At 50.2% G+C, this 16,492-nt stretch overlaps 1 protein-coding gene across 3 annotated transcripts; it reads right to left on the minus strand.

Annotated features, from left to right (window-relative positions):
• Positions 1-438: 438 nt before the first annotated feature.
• On the minus strand, positions 439-16,464 carry rbbp5 (retinoblastoma binding protein 5). Of its 3 annotated transcripts, none has more exons than XM_047025793.1 (14): positions 16,386-16,464; positions 15,351-15,376; positions 15,024-15,196; positions 14,480-14,620; positions 9,019-9,181; positions 8,225-8,334; positions 5,870-5,989; positions 5,584-5,737; positions 3,200-3,271; positions 2,802-2,919; positions 2,640-2,709; positions 2,144-2,391; positions 1,708-1,920; positions 439-849 (listed from the first exon to the last, which is right to left on the minus strand). In XM_047025793.1, exons 3-14 carry the CDS (start codon positions 15,164-15,166, stop codon positions 797-799), a joined length of 1,605 nt encoding a protein of 534 aa, XP_046881749.1. In that variant the 5' UTR covers positions 15,167-15,196; positions 15,351-15,376; positions 16,386-16,464; the 3' UTR covers positions 439-796. The 3 variants fall into 3 exon arrangements, with proteins under 3 accessions (XP_046881749.1, XP_046881750.1, XP_046881748.1); XM_047025794.1 differs by lacking the exon at positions 16,386-16,464 and adding an exon at positions 15,818-15,962 and having other exon boundaries at positions 1,843-1,920; XM_047025792.1 differs by lacking the exon at positions 16,386-16,464 and adding an exon at positions 15,818-15,962.
• Positions 16,465-16,492: the final 28 nt, after the last annotated feature.

The raw sequence follows: 16,492 nt of genomic DNA on the forward strand, positions 1-16,492 counted from the left end.
CGCAGATGCTGAAATGGTCTCCAGCAGCAAATGCACTGATACCTCTTAATGCCATCCATTGGGCCTCCTTTGCCATGTATTTTGTATTGTCTAATTTTACTAAGATTATATATATAAACTGAAAATGAACTGGATGGCTGAAGGGGAAGTGAACAGGTTTGTTCCAGTTTGGATTTGTGGTGATGTAGGTACTTGTGGGGATATAAAAATGACTAAATGAAGGGGAGGACTTTTACAGGGCCTATCCTCACCACGTTCATGACGACCACGTTCTACAGTGGTACCAGGTTCTACAGGAACACCTGGTTCTAGAGGGACACCAGGTTCTACAGGAACAGAAGGTTCTACAGACGGGAACTTGATTAGGTTGACGGGAAACAATAACCTCTTTCACAGCCTACTCTGATAACCTAGAACTCCCATACAAACAGGCTCCACTCACCAAAGATCCAAATGGTTTAATGAATGTATTAAAAAAGTATAAAGCACCTATACAGAAACGGTGACGCAGTAATGAAAGGCAGGGAGTATCTTCAGAGCTCTGTACATCCCGCACCCCGCACAGAACACAGGTACAACTGAACATCAAGGTACACGCATAGGAGAGGAGTTCAACGTCCAGGTAACCATAGTGACATCAATCCTTGAGGGTCAGGGGAAGGAGAACCCCCCAGGGTCCAGTGATTCCGGGCTGTCTTTCATCATCCTGGAGGGGGGCATTCTGAGTTCATGAGGACAGTCTTTAGTGGTGAGAAGAGATGAGGGCTGCCGTCTCTTCTCCAGGACCAGGGCCCCGTCAATCCAGACCCTGCAGATCAGGCTGCTTGTACGACTGGGAACCCAGATTTCCTGTGGGGGGGAAAGGTCACAAGCATCAGAGAGCGCCTGGGACCAGTACAGTAACACCACGCCAGTGGATCAGGGACCGTGGTGATGCCACTGTGACACTGGTTATCATGCAAGTAACCATTCGTCTGCTCAGCTGGACCATTTGCTGCTAGAGCCTTTCATGGTTCACTGACTAGTTACTGGCACTGGTCAAATATACAGAGGGGCGATGACGCATTGAGTGTTCCGGCTTTTAAACAGTCAACTAGGATTCATCTGGTGGGCCTTCTTAAGTTGCACATGACATAAGCACGGGATACAGAGAGAGAGAGTTCAAACAATAACAACAAACTAATCCCAGGAAACCAGCTTGCACATCGTACGCACAGGAGATCCCACTAAGCACGCCTCACACGTACACGCCCGTCCCAATCAAGCTAGACGCACGGCCCTGCAGGAGCGCCTGCCGCAAGAGCGCCTGCCACAGGGGCCCACAGAGGACATGAGGAAGCGTACCTGGAGACACACAGCACACACGCCTGCGACGAGCGAGCAGGAGCCAGGCAGGAGCAGGAGGGTCAAAGGGCAAGCAGGAAGTAGGTGAAGCTAGCCATGGGAGAGCCCACGAGGACCTGACGCTGCCTACAGGAAGTCAGCACTGACCACGCCCACTCTGGGAGAGGGGGGGGGGGCTAAGCAAGGGGGTGGGGTCATGTGTCCGGTGTCTAGCTTAGGGGACTTGCAGGATCAGTCAGCATGTGGGTGTTGGAGAAGGCTGGGAGGGGGGGGAAAGGGGGGGGCAAAGTGAAGCAACGTGAAAAGCTAGCCTAGCGTAGCTCCCAGCCATGAGGCGCGGCTAGAGGGAGCTCGGGTCCTTACCAGCTGTGGCTAGGCCCCCCTCCATCCTGCCCTTCATCCCTCCTCCTCCTCCTCCTCCTCCCGCGTCTCCGTCCGAGGGGTAGGGCCGCTCGCCCCTGTGGGGTTTGGGCCTGAAGGGGAAGTCTTTCTCTTTACCTTTGGAGCCTTTGGGACGGCCCGCGGTCTTCTTCTTTGACTTGCTGTCGCCCTTCACGCCCAGCAGGGGGTGCACCTCTGGGGGACAGGAGGACAGGGGAAGGGGGGGTTAGTTTACAGGGTGTGATCACCCTTCAGCAGCACTGGGTGCCATGGAGTCATCACTGAAGCTTTGGATTTTGTATTGATTTGGATCAGAATCACATTTCACTCGATTTGCGCTTATGACCGAATTGTTCAGTGGGGTTGAATACGTTTGCAGGGCCGTGTGTGATGCGTGTGTCCTCGTTTAAGGCCTCACCGTCACTGGGCACCCCCTGCAGCTCGATGGTGGTGGTGCGGGCCTTCTTCTTGGCCGGCCCCCCCTCGGACGAGGGCTGCCGCTGCTTCTTGCCGTCCCCCGCAGATGAGGGCTCCTCGGCGGGGGCCGTCTGCGAGGCGCCTCCAGCGCCGTCCGGAGGAGGGCCGAACGGGTTCTCCTCGGGGTCCTCCACCTCCGGAGCGATGGGCAGGTACAGCAGGGCCTTGTAGTCCTCCAGCTCCTCGTCACTGGGGGGGGGGGGGGGGGGGGGGGGGGGGGGGGGGGGGGGGGGGGGGAGGGATAGGGGGGCAGGTGGAGGTGAGGGTAGGAGAAGAAGGTGTGGGTGAAGGTAGGTAGGGTTGGATGTGAGGATGGGGGTGGAGGTAGGAGTGGGAGTGGTGGTGAGGATAGAAGAGGGGGAGGATTTAGTTCTCAGCAGGTTTCAAGGTTGGTGTGAATAGTGGACCAGGTCTATCCCCAAATCCCCTCCAGTCACCTGCTGCAGAAGGCTATGATGGGGTCGACAGAGGTCACATCTACCTCCTCATCCTCGGCCGCATCCGCGCCTAACACACACACACACACACACAAATACACAGCATCAATATCCTTTCACTAGAAAGATAATGGAAAGACAGTGTGTGGTGTGTGTGTGTACCTGTCTGTTCTGGTTCACTCTTGTCCTCGTCTTCTATGTCAAACTCAGACTCTCTCTCCTCGTACTCCACATTCTCGTCCAGCTCTTTAAAGTCCGGGGCAAAAGCACTCCAGTTTTCCTGAACACCCAAAACAACAACTCACAATGCAGCTAGAACTGGCACTGGCTGCTAGAAGTATTATTATGAGACTATTGGGGTTTTGGTTTGGAATTGGTTGGTTTTGGCCACCAGCTGATTTACTTGTTTGTTTTGTTTTGACCACCTTTGTTACTTTCACTAGTTCCCAGAGTAGGGTACAGGTGTGAGTTTGGAATGGTTCCTGCATCTTAGGCAGGGTTTTAGGGGCATGTTTACCCAGACAAGGGCCGACAGGAGGGGCTGGGAATGGGACACTCACCACTTGGTTCTGGGCCCAGATGGACACCACTCCGCTGGAGATGGAGGCGATGATGGGACGCACCGGGTGCCACTGTGGAGGTCAGGGGTCAACAGAGGGGCTTCAGGGGTCAAAGGCATTTCAAACAGTCAACTAAACCACTTATCTGACACAATCTTTTTGGTTGTTTATTTTATTTTGCCTGTCTGGATGCCTTTGTGTCTGTATTGTGCTTCCTGGATAAATCAGAAACTGAAACATGAAAGATTTTCCATGAAGCATTTTGGATGAGGCTTCCTAGGTCATTATTTATTTTTTGAATGAGTTAAATACTGCTTCAATGAAATAGAGTAGAACGATTCAGTTAAATCAGATGTTTCAAGTTTGGGTTGGGTTTCTCCTCCTGCTGGAGGCTCCGAAGCGAGACAGTCTACAGGAGCAGTCTAGTCTACAGGAGCAGTCTAGTCTACACGGGCAGACGCCCCTGGCATGGGCCCCTCCTCCAGGAGCCACGAAGCGCCTCCTCTTTGACTCCCTCTCTTGGACTCTCTGGCTCTCCCTGTCCAGGTCGGCCCACGAGTCAAACACACTCAGCCGCAGGTTGAAACTGTGCCTTTCTGACGCCGTGCAGGGCAGCTGCTCGGTGACGGGGTCAAAGTAGACGGAGTAGAGGGGCAGGGTGGCTAGCTCGGGGCGCTGGGACATGCTGGAGTAGATGTGCTCCAGGGGGTGGCGGGGCCCCGGGGGGCGTCCCGGGCAGAGGTCGCGCCACAGAGCCGACACGACGGCGTCCAGAGTGGGCTGAGGCTGCCACAGCTGGAAGGAGGGACACGGAGCAGGGCGCTGGGACATGCTGGCAGGGTGCTGGGACATGCTGGCAGGGTGCTGGGGCATGCTGGCAGGGCGCTGGGACATGCTGGCAGGGTGCTGGGACATGCTGGAGAAGCCTGACGGTCACAGGTTAGATATCATTGTCTGACCTTTGCTAGTATCCCTCTCTGAACGCCAGAATCATTTCATATAACCCGCACTAAAGTAGGGGGAATCTCGTGAAGAGTCTAAGAGTCCCTTGGCCAGTAAGGCCACAGTCACATTGAACATGAACTGCCCTCTTTAATGACGTGACAGCTAACAGTGTCCAGAGCATTCTGGGTTTCCCATATGAAACCAGATGTCAAACTAAGAGACTGTGCTTACCCATCTCCCTCATGATTATCACTGTTTTTAAACTGTCCAAGTATATCTAACAGGTTTTTTTTTTTCAAAAGTGGTTTAAAGTGGAGCGTCCACAAATTGAAGGAGGGTACAATTAAACCATTCTTCAAGCAAACACTCAAACCAAAATAATAATATTTCAGGTAAGGAATTGGTATGGTGCAATAACTTTTGGTGCTCACGGTAGCTAACATTTCTCTTGGGTTTAATATTAAAGGAACATTGTAACCTATAGACTGGCTATCTTACATTACACTACACTAACTTTTCATTACACTAATATTGTGAATACATCAGATAAGAGGAAATCATGTCTTACCTTCAAAATCAAAATGTTTTCGTATGAAATGTGAAACTTTCTACTCTGTTTACTCTTGACTTCCAGCGGAATTGTCAACCAGATTCTTAGAATTCATAGAACACCATGTCATTCCTTGCCCAGTGTCAGGGTTAGGTACCCTTTCTTCCAGTCTTAGTGTTGCTAATATAGTTGTGAAGGAACAGAAAGGACCCAGCAGTGCCTTTGTGTTCAGGAAATGTTTTTGTAAGTTGAAAAGGGTAGAGAAGAGCTATGGGATCATCAACCACTAGCTGTGCAGCCATGTTACACCTCCTGGAGTCTTGATTGTCCTTTGTTAGGTTCATTATGTCAAGACTGGACCTGCTAGGCAGGGTCTTCTAAGGTCAGGTATTGTAGGTCGCCATACCAGGCTATTGGCATCCTTGGTTTCCCACCAACGAGTAATGCTGCAATAGAACGTTCTAGTGAGCTGCAACCACGGATGTAAATCCCATCACTGGGACACTAACATTTGGAGCTGGCTAATATCTAAGTAAGTAATAGTGTGTTAGCTTGACTGGGACCCGTCCTTAGGTTCCACTGGTGTCGTCAGGATCCTGTCTGCTCCCAGAACTTACCTCTGTAGGTGGCTTCAAACACTATGAACGCAGGGCTTTGTTGCCAACTATCAGCTTATCAACCATTTTCACACTATTGGCCAGTAAAACTAATTTAATGAAGTATATCATATAATTGAGATGAGGATAGGAGGAGTAGGTGGAGGAGAGAGGAGAAGAGGGGAGGTGAAGAGGAGATGAGAAGAGGGGAGGAGGAGAGGCGAGGAAAGGAGAGTGGAGGAGAGATGGGGAGGTGAAGAGAGGAGGAGATGAGGAGAGGACAGTGTTCCTACCGCCACGTCCAGCAGCAGTTCTCCTCTGGTGCCGTGCAGGATCTTCACCAGGTTCCCGATGCTCTTCTCCCAGATGTAGAGGGCATGCTGCCTGGCCGAGCCCGCTACGATGTACTCCCCATCCCCAGAGAAGCAGCATCGCTTCCAGGGGGTTCTGGAGGACACGCACACCACTACTGTTACACATCCTTTACACTTCATACACACCCTCTGCTGTTACACACCGGCTCCACTCCACATACATCACTACTGTTACACACAGTAGTGTGTATGCCTGTGTGTGTACCTGTTGACCAGGTCCTGTAGTTTCTGCAGGGGCTCTGGTTCCCCGTCTCTGCCACAGGTCAGGACCTCCCTGCCGTCGTACACGCGGATGATGCGGTCGGCTGTGTTGATGAGGAAACAGCTGGACACAGAAGGGGAACTGGTCACCACACAAACAACAGGAACATTCCGCTCACATCATCGCCGACATGGTTATCGACGCCTGGGTCCGACATGGTTATCGACGCCTGGGTCCGACATGGTTATCAACGCCTGGGTCCGACATGGTTAACAACGCCTGGGTTCGACATGGTTATCAACGCCTGGGTCCGACATGGTTAACAACGCCTGGGTCCGACATGGTTATCAACGCCTGGGTCCGACATGGTTAACAACGCCTGGGTCCGACATGGTTAACAACGCCTGGGTCCGACATGGTTATCGACGCCTGGGTCCGACATGGTTATCGACGCCTGGGTCCGACATGGTTAACAAAGCCTGGCTCCGACATGGTTAACAACGCCTGGGTCCGACATGGTTAACAAAGCCTGGCTCCGACATGGTTAACAACGCCTGGGTCCGACATGGTTAACAACGCCTGGCTCCGACATGGTTAACAACGCCTGGGTCCGACATGGTTATCAACGCCTGGGTCCGACATGGTTAACAACGCCTGGGTCCGACATGGTTATCAACGCCTGGGTCCGACATGGTTAACAACGCCTGGGTCCGACATGGTTAACAACGCCTGGGTCCGACATGGTTATCGACGCCTGGGTCCGACATGGTTAACAAAGCCTGGCTCCGACATGGTTAACAACGCCTGGGTCCGACATGGTTAACAAAGCCTGGCTCCGACATGGTTAACAACGCCTGGGTCCGACATGGTTAACAACGCCTGGCTCCGACATGGTTAACAACGCCTGGCTCCGACATGGTTAACAACGCCTGGCTCCGACATGGTTAACAACGCCTGGGTCCGACATGGTTAACAACACCTGGGTCCGACCTGGTTATCGACGCCTGGGTCCGACATGGTTATCGACGCCTGGGTCCGACATGGTTAACAAAGCCTGGCTCCGACATGGTTAACAACGCCTGGGTCCGACATGGTTAACAAAGCCTGGCTCCGACATGGTTATCAACGCCTGGGTCCGACATGGTTAACAACGCCTGGGTCCGACATTGTTAACAACGCCTGGGTCCGACATGGTTAACAACGCCTGGGTCCGACATGGTTATCAACGCCTGGGTCCGACATGGTTAACAACGCCTGGGTCCGACATGGTTAACAAAGCCTGGCTCCGACATGGTTATCAACGCCTGGGTCCGACATGGTTATCGACGCCTGGGTCCGACATGGTTAACAACGCCTGGGTCCGACATGGTTAACAACGCCTGGGTCCGACATGGTTAACAACGCCTGGCTCCGACATGGTTATCGACGCCTGGGTCCGACATGGTTAACAACGCCTGGGTCCGACATGGTTAACAACGCCTGGGTCCGACATGGTTAACAACGCCTGGGTCCGACATGGTTAACAACGCCTGGCTCCGACATGGTTAACAACGCCTGGGTCCGACATGGTTAACAACGCCTGGCTCCGACATGGTTAACAACGCCTGGCTCCGACATGGTTAACAACGCCTGGGTCCGACATGGTTAACAACGCCTGGGTCCGACATGGTTATCGACGCCTGGGTCCGACATGGTTATCGACGCCTGGGTCCGACATGGTTAACAAAGCCTGGCTCCGACATGGTTAACAACGCCTGGGTCCGACATGGTTAACAAAGCCTGGCTCCGACATGGTTATCAACGCCTGGGTCCGACATGGTTAACAACGCCTGGGTCCGACATGGTTAACAACGCCTGGGTCCGACATGGTTAACAACGCCTGGGTCCGACATGGTTATCAACGCCTGGGTCCGACATGGTTAACAACGCCTGGGTCCGACATGGTTAACAAAGCCTGGCTCCGACATGGTTATCAACGCCTGGGTCCGACATGGTTATCGACGCCTGGGTCCGACATGGTTAACAACGCCTGGGTCCGACATGGTTAACAACGCCTGGGTCCGACATGGTTAACAACGCCTGGCTCCGACATGGTTATCGACGCCTGGGTCCGACATGGTTAACAACGCCTGGGTCCGACATGGTTAACAACGCCTGGGTCCGACATGGTAAACAACGCCTGGGTCCGACATGGTTAACAACGCCTGGCTCCGACATGGTTAACAACGCCTGGGTCCGACATGGTTAACAACGCCTGGCTCCGACATGGTTATCAGTTCAGTCGCCTCGTAGCCACGGACAATGAGACAAGCGCTTAAAGACATTTCGGTTCCCTTGGTCCCATGCCCATGGACTCACCTGCCCTTGCGTGCTAACTCGATGGACTTGATGGCCGTGGTGTTGCTAGTGCCTGTGGTCACCCTAAAGGATGCTACCAGGTCCTGAGTGTCTGTGTTCAACACCAGGATCTGAGGGAGGAAGTTGGGTAGTCTGTATTAAAGGCAGGGTCGGTAAGTTTTGCAAACCTAGTCATGTTGGCCCGAGTTCGAAATGATTCAAACCTAAATATCCCACCCCCTCCCTTTAAAGCCACTCCTTCAAAACACATTAACATGCCTATCTACTGCCGGGAGGTAGGTAGACAGGCAAACAAGCAGTCCGTTCAATCGTTGCATTGGGTCTGCATGCCGTCCAATCATTTTGTTCGGTCCGAATGAAATGATTAGTCCTGTTTATTACAGTCCTGCGACGCCCACAGATTTATTTAATTTTACTGTCAAATCTTTAGATGGTTACTATCAGAATGTGAAGTTTGTTTCAGCAGATATGACAAAGTGCTTCACAACAACATTACCTACCCTGCCTATAAGTATGAAATTGCAGTAGTTCTGATATTCTGGGCCAATACCTATACCGATGTTTAAAATAACAATTGATCCTAAACAGTATGTAGTAAAGCTGTATTGAGACACAGCAAGGGAAATACTATGAAATAATATGCACTTGTTTAATGTCAACCACTGTGATCAATCCAATCACTCACTCTCATCAATGCCAAGAAGCAAATTAAACACTACTCAAATACTTGTGTTATACTGATCTCAGCAACGGACCCAGTTCTGACACGCACACAAACAGACCAACACACACACCTTTCCCTTGGCGTTGCCGGTGTAGATGAACTCCCCCCGCCGGTCGAAGGCCGCCACCACGTTCAGGTCCGAGTCGTCGTCCACGGGCAGGACCACGTGCTTGGAGTCGGACAGCGTGAGCAGCACCGGGGCCGACTTCATGGGGCACACCAGCACCTTGTCTCTGGAGGACACAGAGGAACCGTCAGGCTACTCAGAGTGGGGGACACTACGCAGTGGCTCTCAAACTGCCATGCAAGAGATATATCAAATCCAGGTACATTTGCATAGCTCCTTTTAAAAAGCAGTGTCACAGAGGGCTTCAGAGATGCCCACAGACCAGCACCTATAATCAACCTAAACCATCAGAGGAGACAAAGGAGAAACTCCCAGAGAGTCAACTGTTTGAAGTAACCCCAGGAGGAGCAACTCAGCGAGGAGCAACTCAGAGGGGATCCCTCTCTGACCCTCCAGAAGGATCCCTCTCTGACCCTCCAGAAGGATCCCTCTCTGACCCTCCAGAGGGATACCTCTCTGACCCTCCAGAGGGATCCCTCTCTGACCCTCCAGAAGGATCCCTCTCTGACCCTCCAGAGGGATCCCTCTCTGACCCTCCAGAAGGATCCCTCTCTGACCCTCCAGAGGGATCCCTCTCTGACCCTCCAGAGGGATCCCTCTCTGACCCTCCAGAAGGATGCCTCTCTGACCCTCCAGAAGGATCCCTCTCTGACCCTCCAGAGGGATCCCTCTCTGACCCTCCAGAAGGATGCCTCTCTGACCTTCCAGAGGGATACCTCTCTGACCCTCCAGAGCAGTGGTCACCAACCTTTTTAGGCCAAAGATCACCGACCTTTGCCTTGGTGACCCGAAGATCTACCTATTGAGGCGTTGAGAGACAGAACAGACTCCAGACTGAACTTACAACTTAACTTTATATTTGGCCTTATTGTAATTGAATGAAATCAAACACTTTGTGAACAATATGAACAAGAAAAAACACTTTTGCAATGAGCAGGCTGGATATGAACGGTTTTATTTATAAACTGAAGTTACAACACTGACAAATTTCTCATGTGACAAGTCAGTGTGATGGCTGTGACTGAACACTGTCTGTGAGTGCCTTGTAGTTTGGCTCATAAGCAGAGACAGCCAGTCTGAGGCAGTCTGTGAGGTGTCTGTCAGTAAGCCGGCTCCTGTACTTGGATTTGGTGATTTTCATCTGTGAAAATGCCATTTCACAGAGGTAGGTCGATCCAAAGTAGGCACTCACTTTTAGTGCACATGCACTGAGGAGAGGAAACTTCTCTCGGCTGACAAGTCCCCAAAAGTCACTGTCCCTTGACCTGGCTTTCAGCTCAATGTCATTTTGCAAATCAAGCATCTCCATGTCCACTCCACTTGGCAAAGCAAATGCTTTCTCGAATTGGTCTGCAACCTCCTCTGTATTAATAGGCAGGAATGGGTTTGAAAGAAATGCAGCAATATCCTTCATGATTTCTAACTCACCAAAACGTCGACTGAACTCCGCTGCCAGTTTGTCCAGGTGCACACAGTACTGCTCAGGGTGAAAGTCAGAAGAGTCTTTGATGGACTGTGACATTTTTTCCAGGTTTGTAAAGTGTGTCAGCGTCCCTTTTCTCAGATTCGTGGTCCAGACACAGAGTTTGGCCTTGAACGCATTCACTGCGCTGATCATGTGGAGGAGGTGCCGGTCTTTTCCCTGGAGTTCGTGGTTGAGCGAGTTCAGTTTTCCGGTTAGGTCCGTCAGAAACCCCAGGTCCAGTAGCCACGCATCCGTTGAAAGTTCCTCGTGCTCCTCGTTCCTTTTCGACAGAAACGTCTTAATCTCAGGCAGCAAGTCAACAAATCGCTGCAGCACTTTTCCGCGACTCAACCACCTGACATCAGCATGCAGAAGCAGGTCTCCATACGCCGAATCGAGCTCATCCAATAACGCCTTGAATAAGCGATGCTGAAGCGCTTTTGCTCGAATCGAGTTTACCACTTTGACCACCAGTGACATGACATGAGAAAAGTCCACAACTTTCCCAGCCAAGGCTTGCTGATGAATCACACAGTGATACTTCATGAAGTCGGGGAAATCCGGATCATTACGGCACAGTGCTATAAAACCAGCGTGCACACCGCACATTGCCGGTGCCCCATCGGTAGTGATTGCCACCAGTTTCTGAATGGGGATGTTCTTTTCACGGACATAGCTTTTAAAAACGTTGTAAATATCCTCACCTCTCGTTCTCTCTTTTAATTGGAGAAGAGTGAGGAAGTCCTCCTTTGTTGTAAAGTCCTGGAAAGCCATTCTGACAAATACAACAAGCTGAGCCGTGTCCATTACATCCAGCGATTCATCAAACTGCAGTGAAAAATATTCACAGAGTGACAAGTCCTCCAACACCTGTTGACCAACGTTATCCGACAGTAACTCGATCCTTCGTGTCACTGTTGTAGGACCAAGAGGCACAGCACGGAATGCAGCTTTTATGTCCTCTTTGTTTTTGAAGGTGCTGCAAACAGTCTCTGCGGTGACGGTCAATAGTTCCTTAAACAAATCCCCATCTGTAAAAGGTCTCTTGTGTTTAGCCAAAATGTGGCTAATACGAAATGACGCCTCAGTTGCAGCCTTACTTTAAGACGTAGGTTGTGAGAAAAGCGACTGTTGAGCCTTCAACTCCACTTTCAGCTCCTGAACTTTTTTGGCGCGGATTGCGCTCTTTGGTGGATAGCAGTCTTTGAATTTCGGATGGTTAGTGTTGTGGTGCCGCTCCAAATTCCCTCGCTTAGACAGTGCCTGTGGCTGGTGGCACAACATACACACACTCTTGTCTTTTACCAAGGTAAAGATGAATTCCTCCTCCCATTCATGATGGAAACTGTAGTTTTTCGCCCTCTTTCGTGGTGCCTCTGCCATGCTTGCTAACACTATGTGGACAACACGGCCGGGTAAATAAACAAACCAACGGCAACCACGCCCACAGGTATCCTGGGATAGCAGGTCTCTCAAAGGTCGTCTTCGGGAAAAAACGCCCATTTATTCTGTCGGTGAATTGCTTTGCAACACGCACAGGCCAATATGCAAATCCAGGTACAAGAGAACGCGCGTTCAGTTTAAGAATCCTCCGCGTTCATGAATTAGTCGGAGATCAGTATTTCTGAAATTATTTTGGAGATCGACAGGGAAAGTCTCCGAGATCGACACGTCGATCGCGATCGACAGGTTGGCGACCTCTGCTCCAGAGGGATCCCTCTCTGACCCTCCAGAGGGATACCTCTCTGACCCTCCAGAGGGATCCCTCTCTGACCCTCCAGAGGGATGCCTCTCTGATCCTCCAGAGGGATCCCTCTCTGATACCTCTCTGACCCTCCAGAGGGATACCTCTCTGACCCTCCAGAGGGATCCCTCTCTGATCCTCCAGAGGGATCCCTCTCTGATACCTCTCTGACCCTCCAGAAGGATACCTCTCTGATCCTCCAGAGGGATCCCTCTCTGACCCTCCAGAGGGATACCTCTCTGACCCTCCAGAGGGATCCCTCTCTGACCCTCCAGAGGGATCCCTCTCTGACCCTCCAGAGGGATCCCTCTCTGACCCTCCAGAGGGATCCCTCTCTGACCCTCCAGAGGGATGCCTCTCTGATCCTCCAGAGGGATCCCTCTCTGATCCTACAGAGGGATGCCTCTCTGACCCTCCAGAGGGATGCCTCTTTAACCCTCCAGAGGGATGCCTCTCTGACCCTCCAGAAGGATGCCTCTCTGACCCTCCAGAGGGATCCCTCTCTGACCCTCCAGAAGGATGCCTCTTTAACCCTCCAGAGGGATGCCTCTCTGACCCTCCAGAAGGATGCCTCTCTGACCCTCCAGAGGGATCCCTCTCTGACCCTCCAGAGGGATCCCTCTCTGACCCTCCAGAGGGATCCCTCTCTAACCCTCCAGAGGGATACCTCTCTGACCCTCCAGAGGGATCCCTCTCTGACCCTCCAGAGGGATCCCTCTCTGACCCTCCAGAAGGATCCCTCTCTGACCCTCCAGAGGGATCCCTCTCTGACCCTCCAGAGGGATCCCTCTCTGACCCTCCAGAGGGATCCCTCTCTAACCCTCCAGAAGGATGCCTCTTTAACCCCATACGGTCTATCTCTCCATACGGTCCCAGAGGGATGCCTCTCTGACCTTCCAGAGAACCAGAGAAGATATTTTTGTGATATAGTAGTGGGGGTGTAACGATACACTCAGCTCACGATTCGATACGTATCACGATACTGTGTTCACAATACAAAACGTATCACAATTTGAACAAAATATTAAATTAAACTGGAATTATTTTCTCAATTTAGCCTCCCATTCGTTTTCAATGGAAGTCACGTGACAGGCAGTCACGTGAGATACTGCAAGGCAATGTGAGAGACCTGGCAGCATGAACAGGTATCCTAGCAGCGTGAACGCTGAACAGGTATCCTAGCAGGAGAAGTGAACATCCTGTTATGAGTTTGTGGACGAGCAGTGTCAGTATGTTGCCAGTCAAAACTTGACTATCCAGCATTACACAACTTTATATGCTTTTGTATGTATATGTTTATATACACATACATATATTTGTTGGATCAGATGTTAGTTTATTTCCTCCAGGAACACTATGACACTTATTGAGGGACTTGCTGCACTTGTTGGTTAGTTGTAACTGATTTAACTACTTGTACTCGCTGTAAATTATATTATTGTTGCTTGCTTTCCTCCAGGTACATTCTAGCACTTTCGAGGTTCATGCTGTTTAATTGTAACTTGTTTAACTACATGCTCTTATGGTTCTTCCCATCGGCACTTATTTGCTTTTCACAATGTATGCTTCACGTTTGGGCTGCCTGCAATGTTTTTTGGGGCATTGCGATATAATGTGCCTCAATATACTGTTACGCTCTGGATAAGAGCGTCTGCCTATTGACTAAATGTTACACCCCCATATAGTAGCAAAGTTAACTGCAATATAACATCCAATATCCATAGTTGGAATCTTGGATGAGGGATTAGTCTTGGAAATGAACAAAATGTAATAGTTCTTAGACGAGTACTGAACTCATGTGTTTGGTAGTGCAGCATCTATAACGGACCATGACCACCAGATAAGCTATGTAAAGGTAACTAACAAAACAAACAGCTACACTAGGGACAAAAGGACTCGAGGACGTCTTGAGTCCCTGAACACTGGAGCCTGTCAGAAGGCGGGCCCTGCCTCCATGTCTGCCTCCTGTCAGAGGACGGGCCCTGCTTCCATGTCTGCCTCTTGTCAGAGAACAGGCCCTGCCTCCATGTCTGCCTCCTGTCAGAGGGCGGGCCCTGCCTCCATGTCTGCCTCCAGTCAGAGGGCGGGCCCTGCCTCCATGTCTGCCTCCAGTCAGAGGGCGGGCCCTGCCTCCATGTCTGCCTCCAGTCAGAGGGTGGGGCCCTGCCTCCATGTCTGCTGGCCGGGGTACTCACAGGTCCCGAGGGTGGTACTGCAGCTTGAGGATGGGCGAGGGGAACCGGAACCTCTGGTCACAGTCCCCCGTCAGGACGTCCCACAGGGACACGATGTTGTCTGTGGACGCGCTCACCAGCTTGTGGCCGTCTCTGCTCCAACTGTGGACACACAGATGGCATGGGGGGAGAGGTTTTATCAATGAAGGCTAAACTGATTTGATGTCCTTGTTTATGTTTTACAATGATGTAAATGATGTAGGCTAAATAGACTAAACAGTAAGTTATTTTACTGTATCTTGAAATAAAAATGTCACACATGGCATGTGGCATTTTTTCCTAGTTGTGTGACAAAATGATGCTCATTCAAGATCCAAATTCGGCAGCAAACTTTTTATTCTACACAAGTAAGGGTACAAATCAATAACTCAATGATTGACCTGACATGTTTCATTTACATTCTCATCGGCCATGACTTTTCATATGCGTGTCCAGTCTGCCTACCTATGAAACTCTCTATTACATGTCATGTAAGAGCACCACATGCGTTACGAGGTCGTCTCACCATAGCGAGCACACCGGGTGGATGTGAGCGCTGATGATTTTGGCGATGCCCCGCGTCAGGAAGTCCCAGATGACGATTCTCCCGTCGTTGCAGCCCACGGCCAGCAGCGTGCCCCAGCGGTTGAAGGTGCAGGTGAGCGCCATGCTAATGCAGTCCAGGGTCCCATCTGCTTCCTACCACACAATAGCCAGAGATGTCACCAACTGCAGAAAGGCTATGCACTTTGGACAATTACAAACATACACATTTATCTCTAAATGAAGAAAAACATCGAAACTAGCAATGAATAACATCACACTTGTTGTCCAGTGAATAAGCTAGCCTTACCTCTGGATAGTTCTGCCCAAATGACTCTGCAGAAGCAAAGAAAGTCGTAGGTTTATTACACAAACATGGCCAGCACCGATCAAGCAAGTAATCAAGCAACCCCGGAGTCAGATCGTTAGCATCACTGCTTGACAGCTGCATACATTCAATAATACAAAGAAAGTTACTGTACGGTACGCTACTAAGAGTCAACAACACAGCAACACTGACCAAGTAGCTTAATAGCGAGCAAGCGTTACCTAACTAATTAGGTATGTAACATTAAAACTATATGAATAATACAAATCGTATTTTAGTCATTTATGTGAACTAAAATGAGTTCGCATTGAAGCTAGACGCGCTCTGTAGCTAGTAGAAGTACTCGATTGGCTGAATAGCCATGCTAAAGCTAAAGGCTGCTTTGACAACTCTCTAGTTTACGGGCAAAAGGTCGACCAAATTGTAAATGAACGAGTAAATGTAATTACCGAGCAACTCTAAATTCATATCCGGATAATAATGGACCTGTAAATAAACCCCAAAAATGTGTATTGGATGATGTATTGCAAACACTGCCTTGGTTGCGTTCCAGTGTTGCCGCTAACAAGAGAGCGACTGGCGCTGACTCAGAACGAAGGACCCCAAACAAAGTGATGCTGAATTTGCCCTGACAAAAATCCACATTGATAAATGTGTTATTGACAAAACTACTGTAGTACGTTTAGACTTGTTTCTATGATCTAAAAACTAATAATGTAATAATTGCAGATAATTCATGTGTTCGGACTTCATACAGAGCTGTACATTTGTTTAGATTGTACACAGTTACATTTAAATGAAAGGTTTATCAAGCAACTGTGGTACTTTGAGCCATCAGGGCTGCCAATCGGTGTTAACCTGCCCTCCTACTCGTGATCATCCGGGTACTGACAAACATTCACCAATTACATCTTTCCCTGATAAATGGGGCGGAGTTTTGTTTAGTAGAAATGGATGATTAATATGGTAAATACGTGTTTCTAACCCATAATTACGACATGCACGAAATGTACATACCAAAAAGAAGAAGGTACAGTGCACAAAATAACTTAAAATAAACTATAAAGTGCTTTCGGTCCACGCTGAATAAACGTGAGTCCCTGCCGTCTGCGTCACGACCAAAT

The sequence above is a fragment of the Hypomesus transpacificus genome, chromosome 9 (genome assembly GCF_021917145.1).
Source record: "Hypomesus transpacificus isolate Combined female chromosome 9, fHypTra1, whole genome shotgun sequence".
NCBI classification, from domain to species: Eukaryota; Metazoa; Chordata; class Actinopteri; order Osmeriformes; family Osmeridae; genus Hypomesus; species Hypomesus transpacificus.

Coding starts and splice junctions, on each gene's coding strand:
- rbbp5 (XM_047025792.1), bottom strand. Junction 15,197..15,350: donor TTGGGCAGAACTATCCAGAG/GTAAGGCTAGCT, acceptor ATTGTGTGGTAG/GAAGCAGATGGGACCCTGGA. Junction 2,392..2,639: donor ATCATAGCCTTCTGCAGCAG/GTGACTGGAGGG, acceptor CCCCCCCCCCAG/TGACGAGGAGCTGGAGGACT.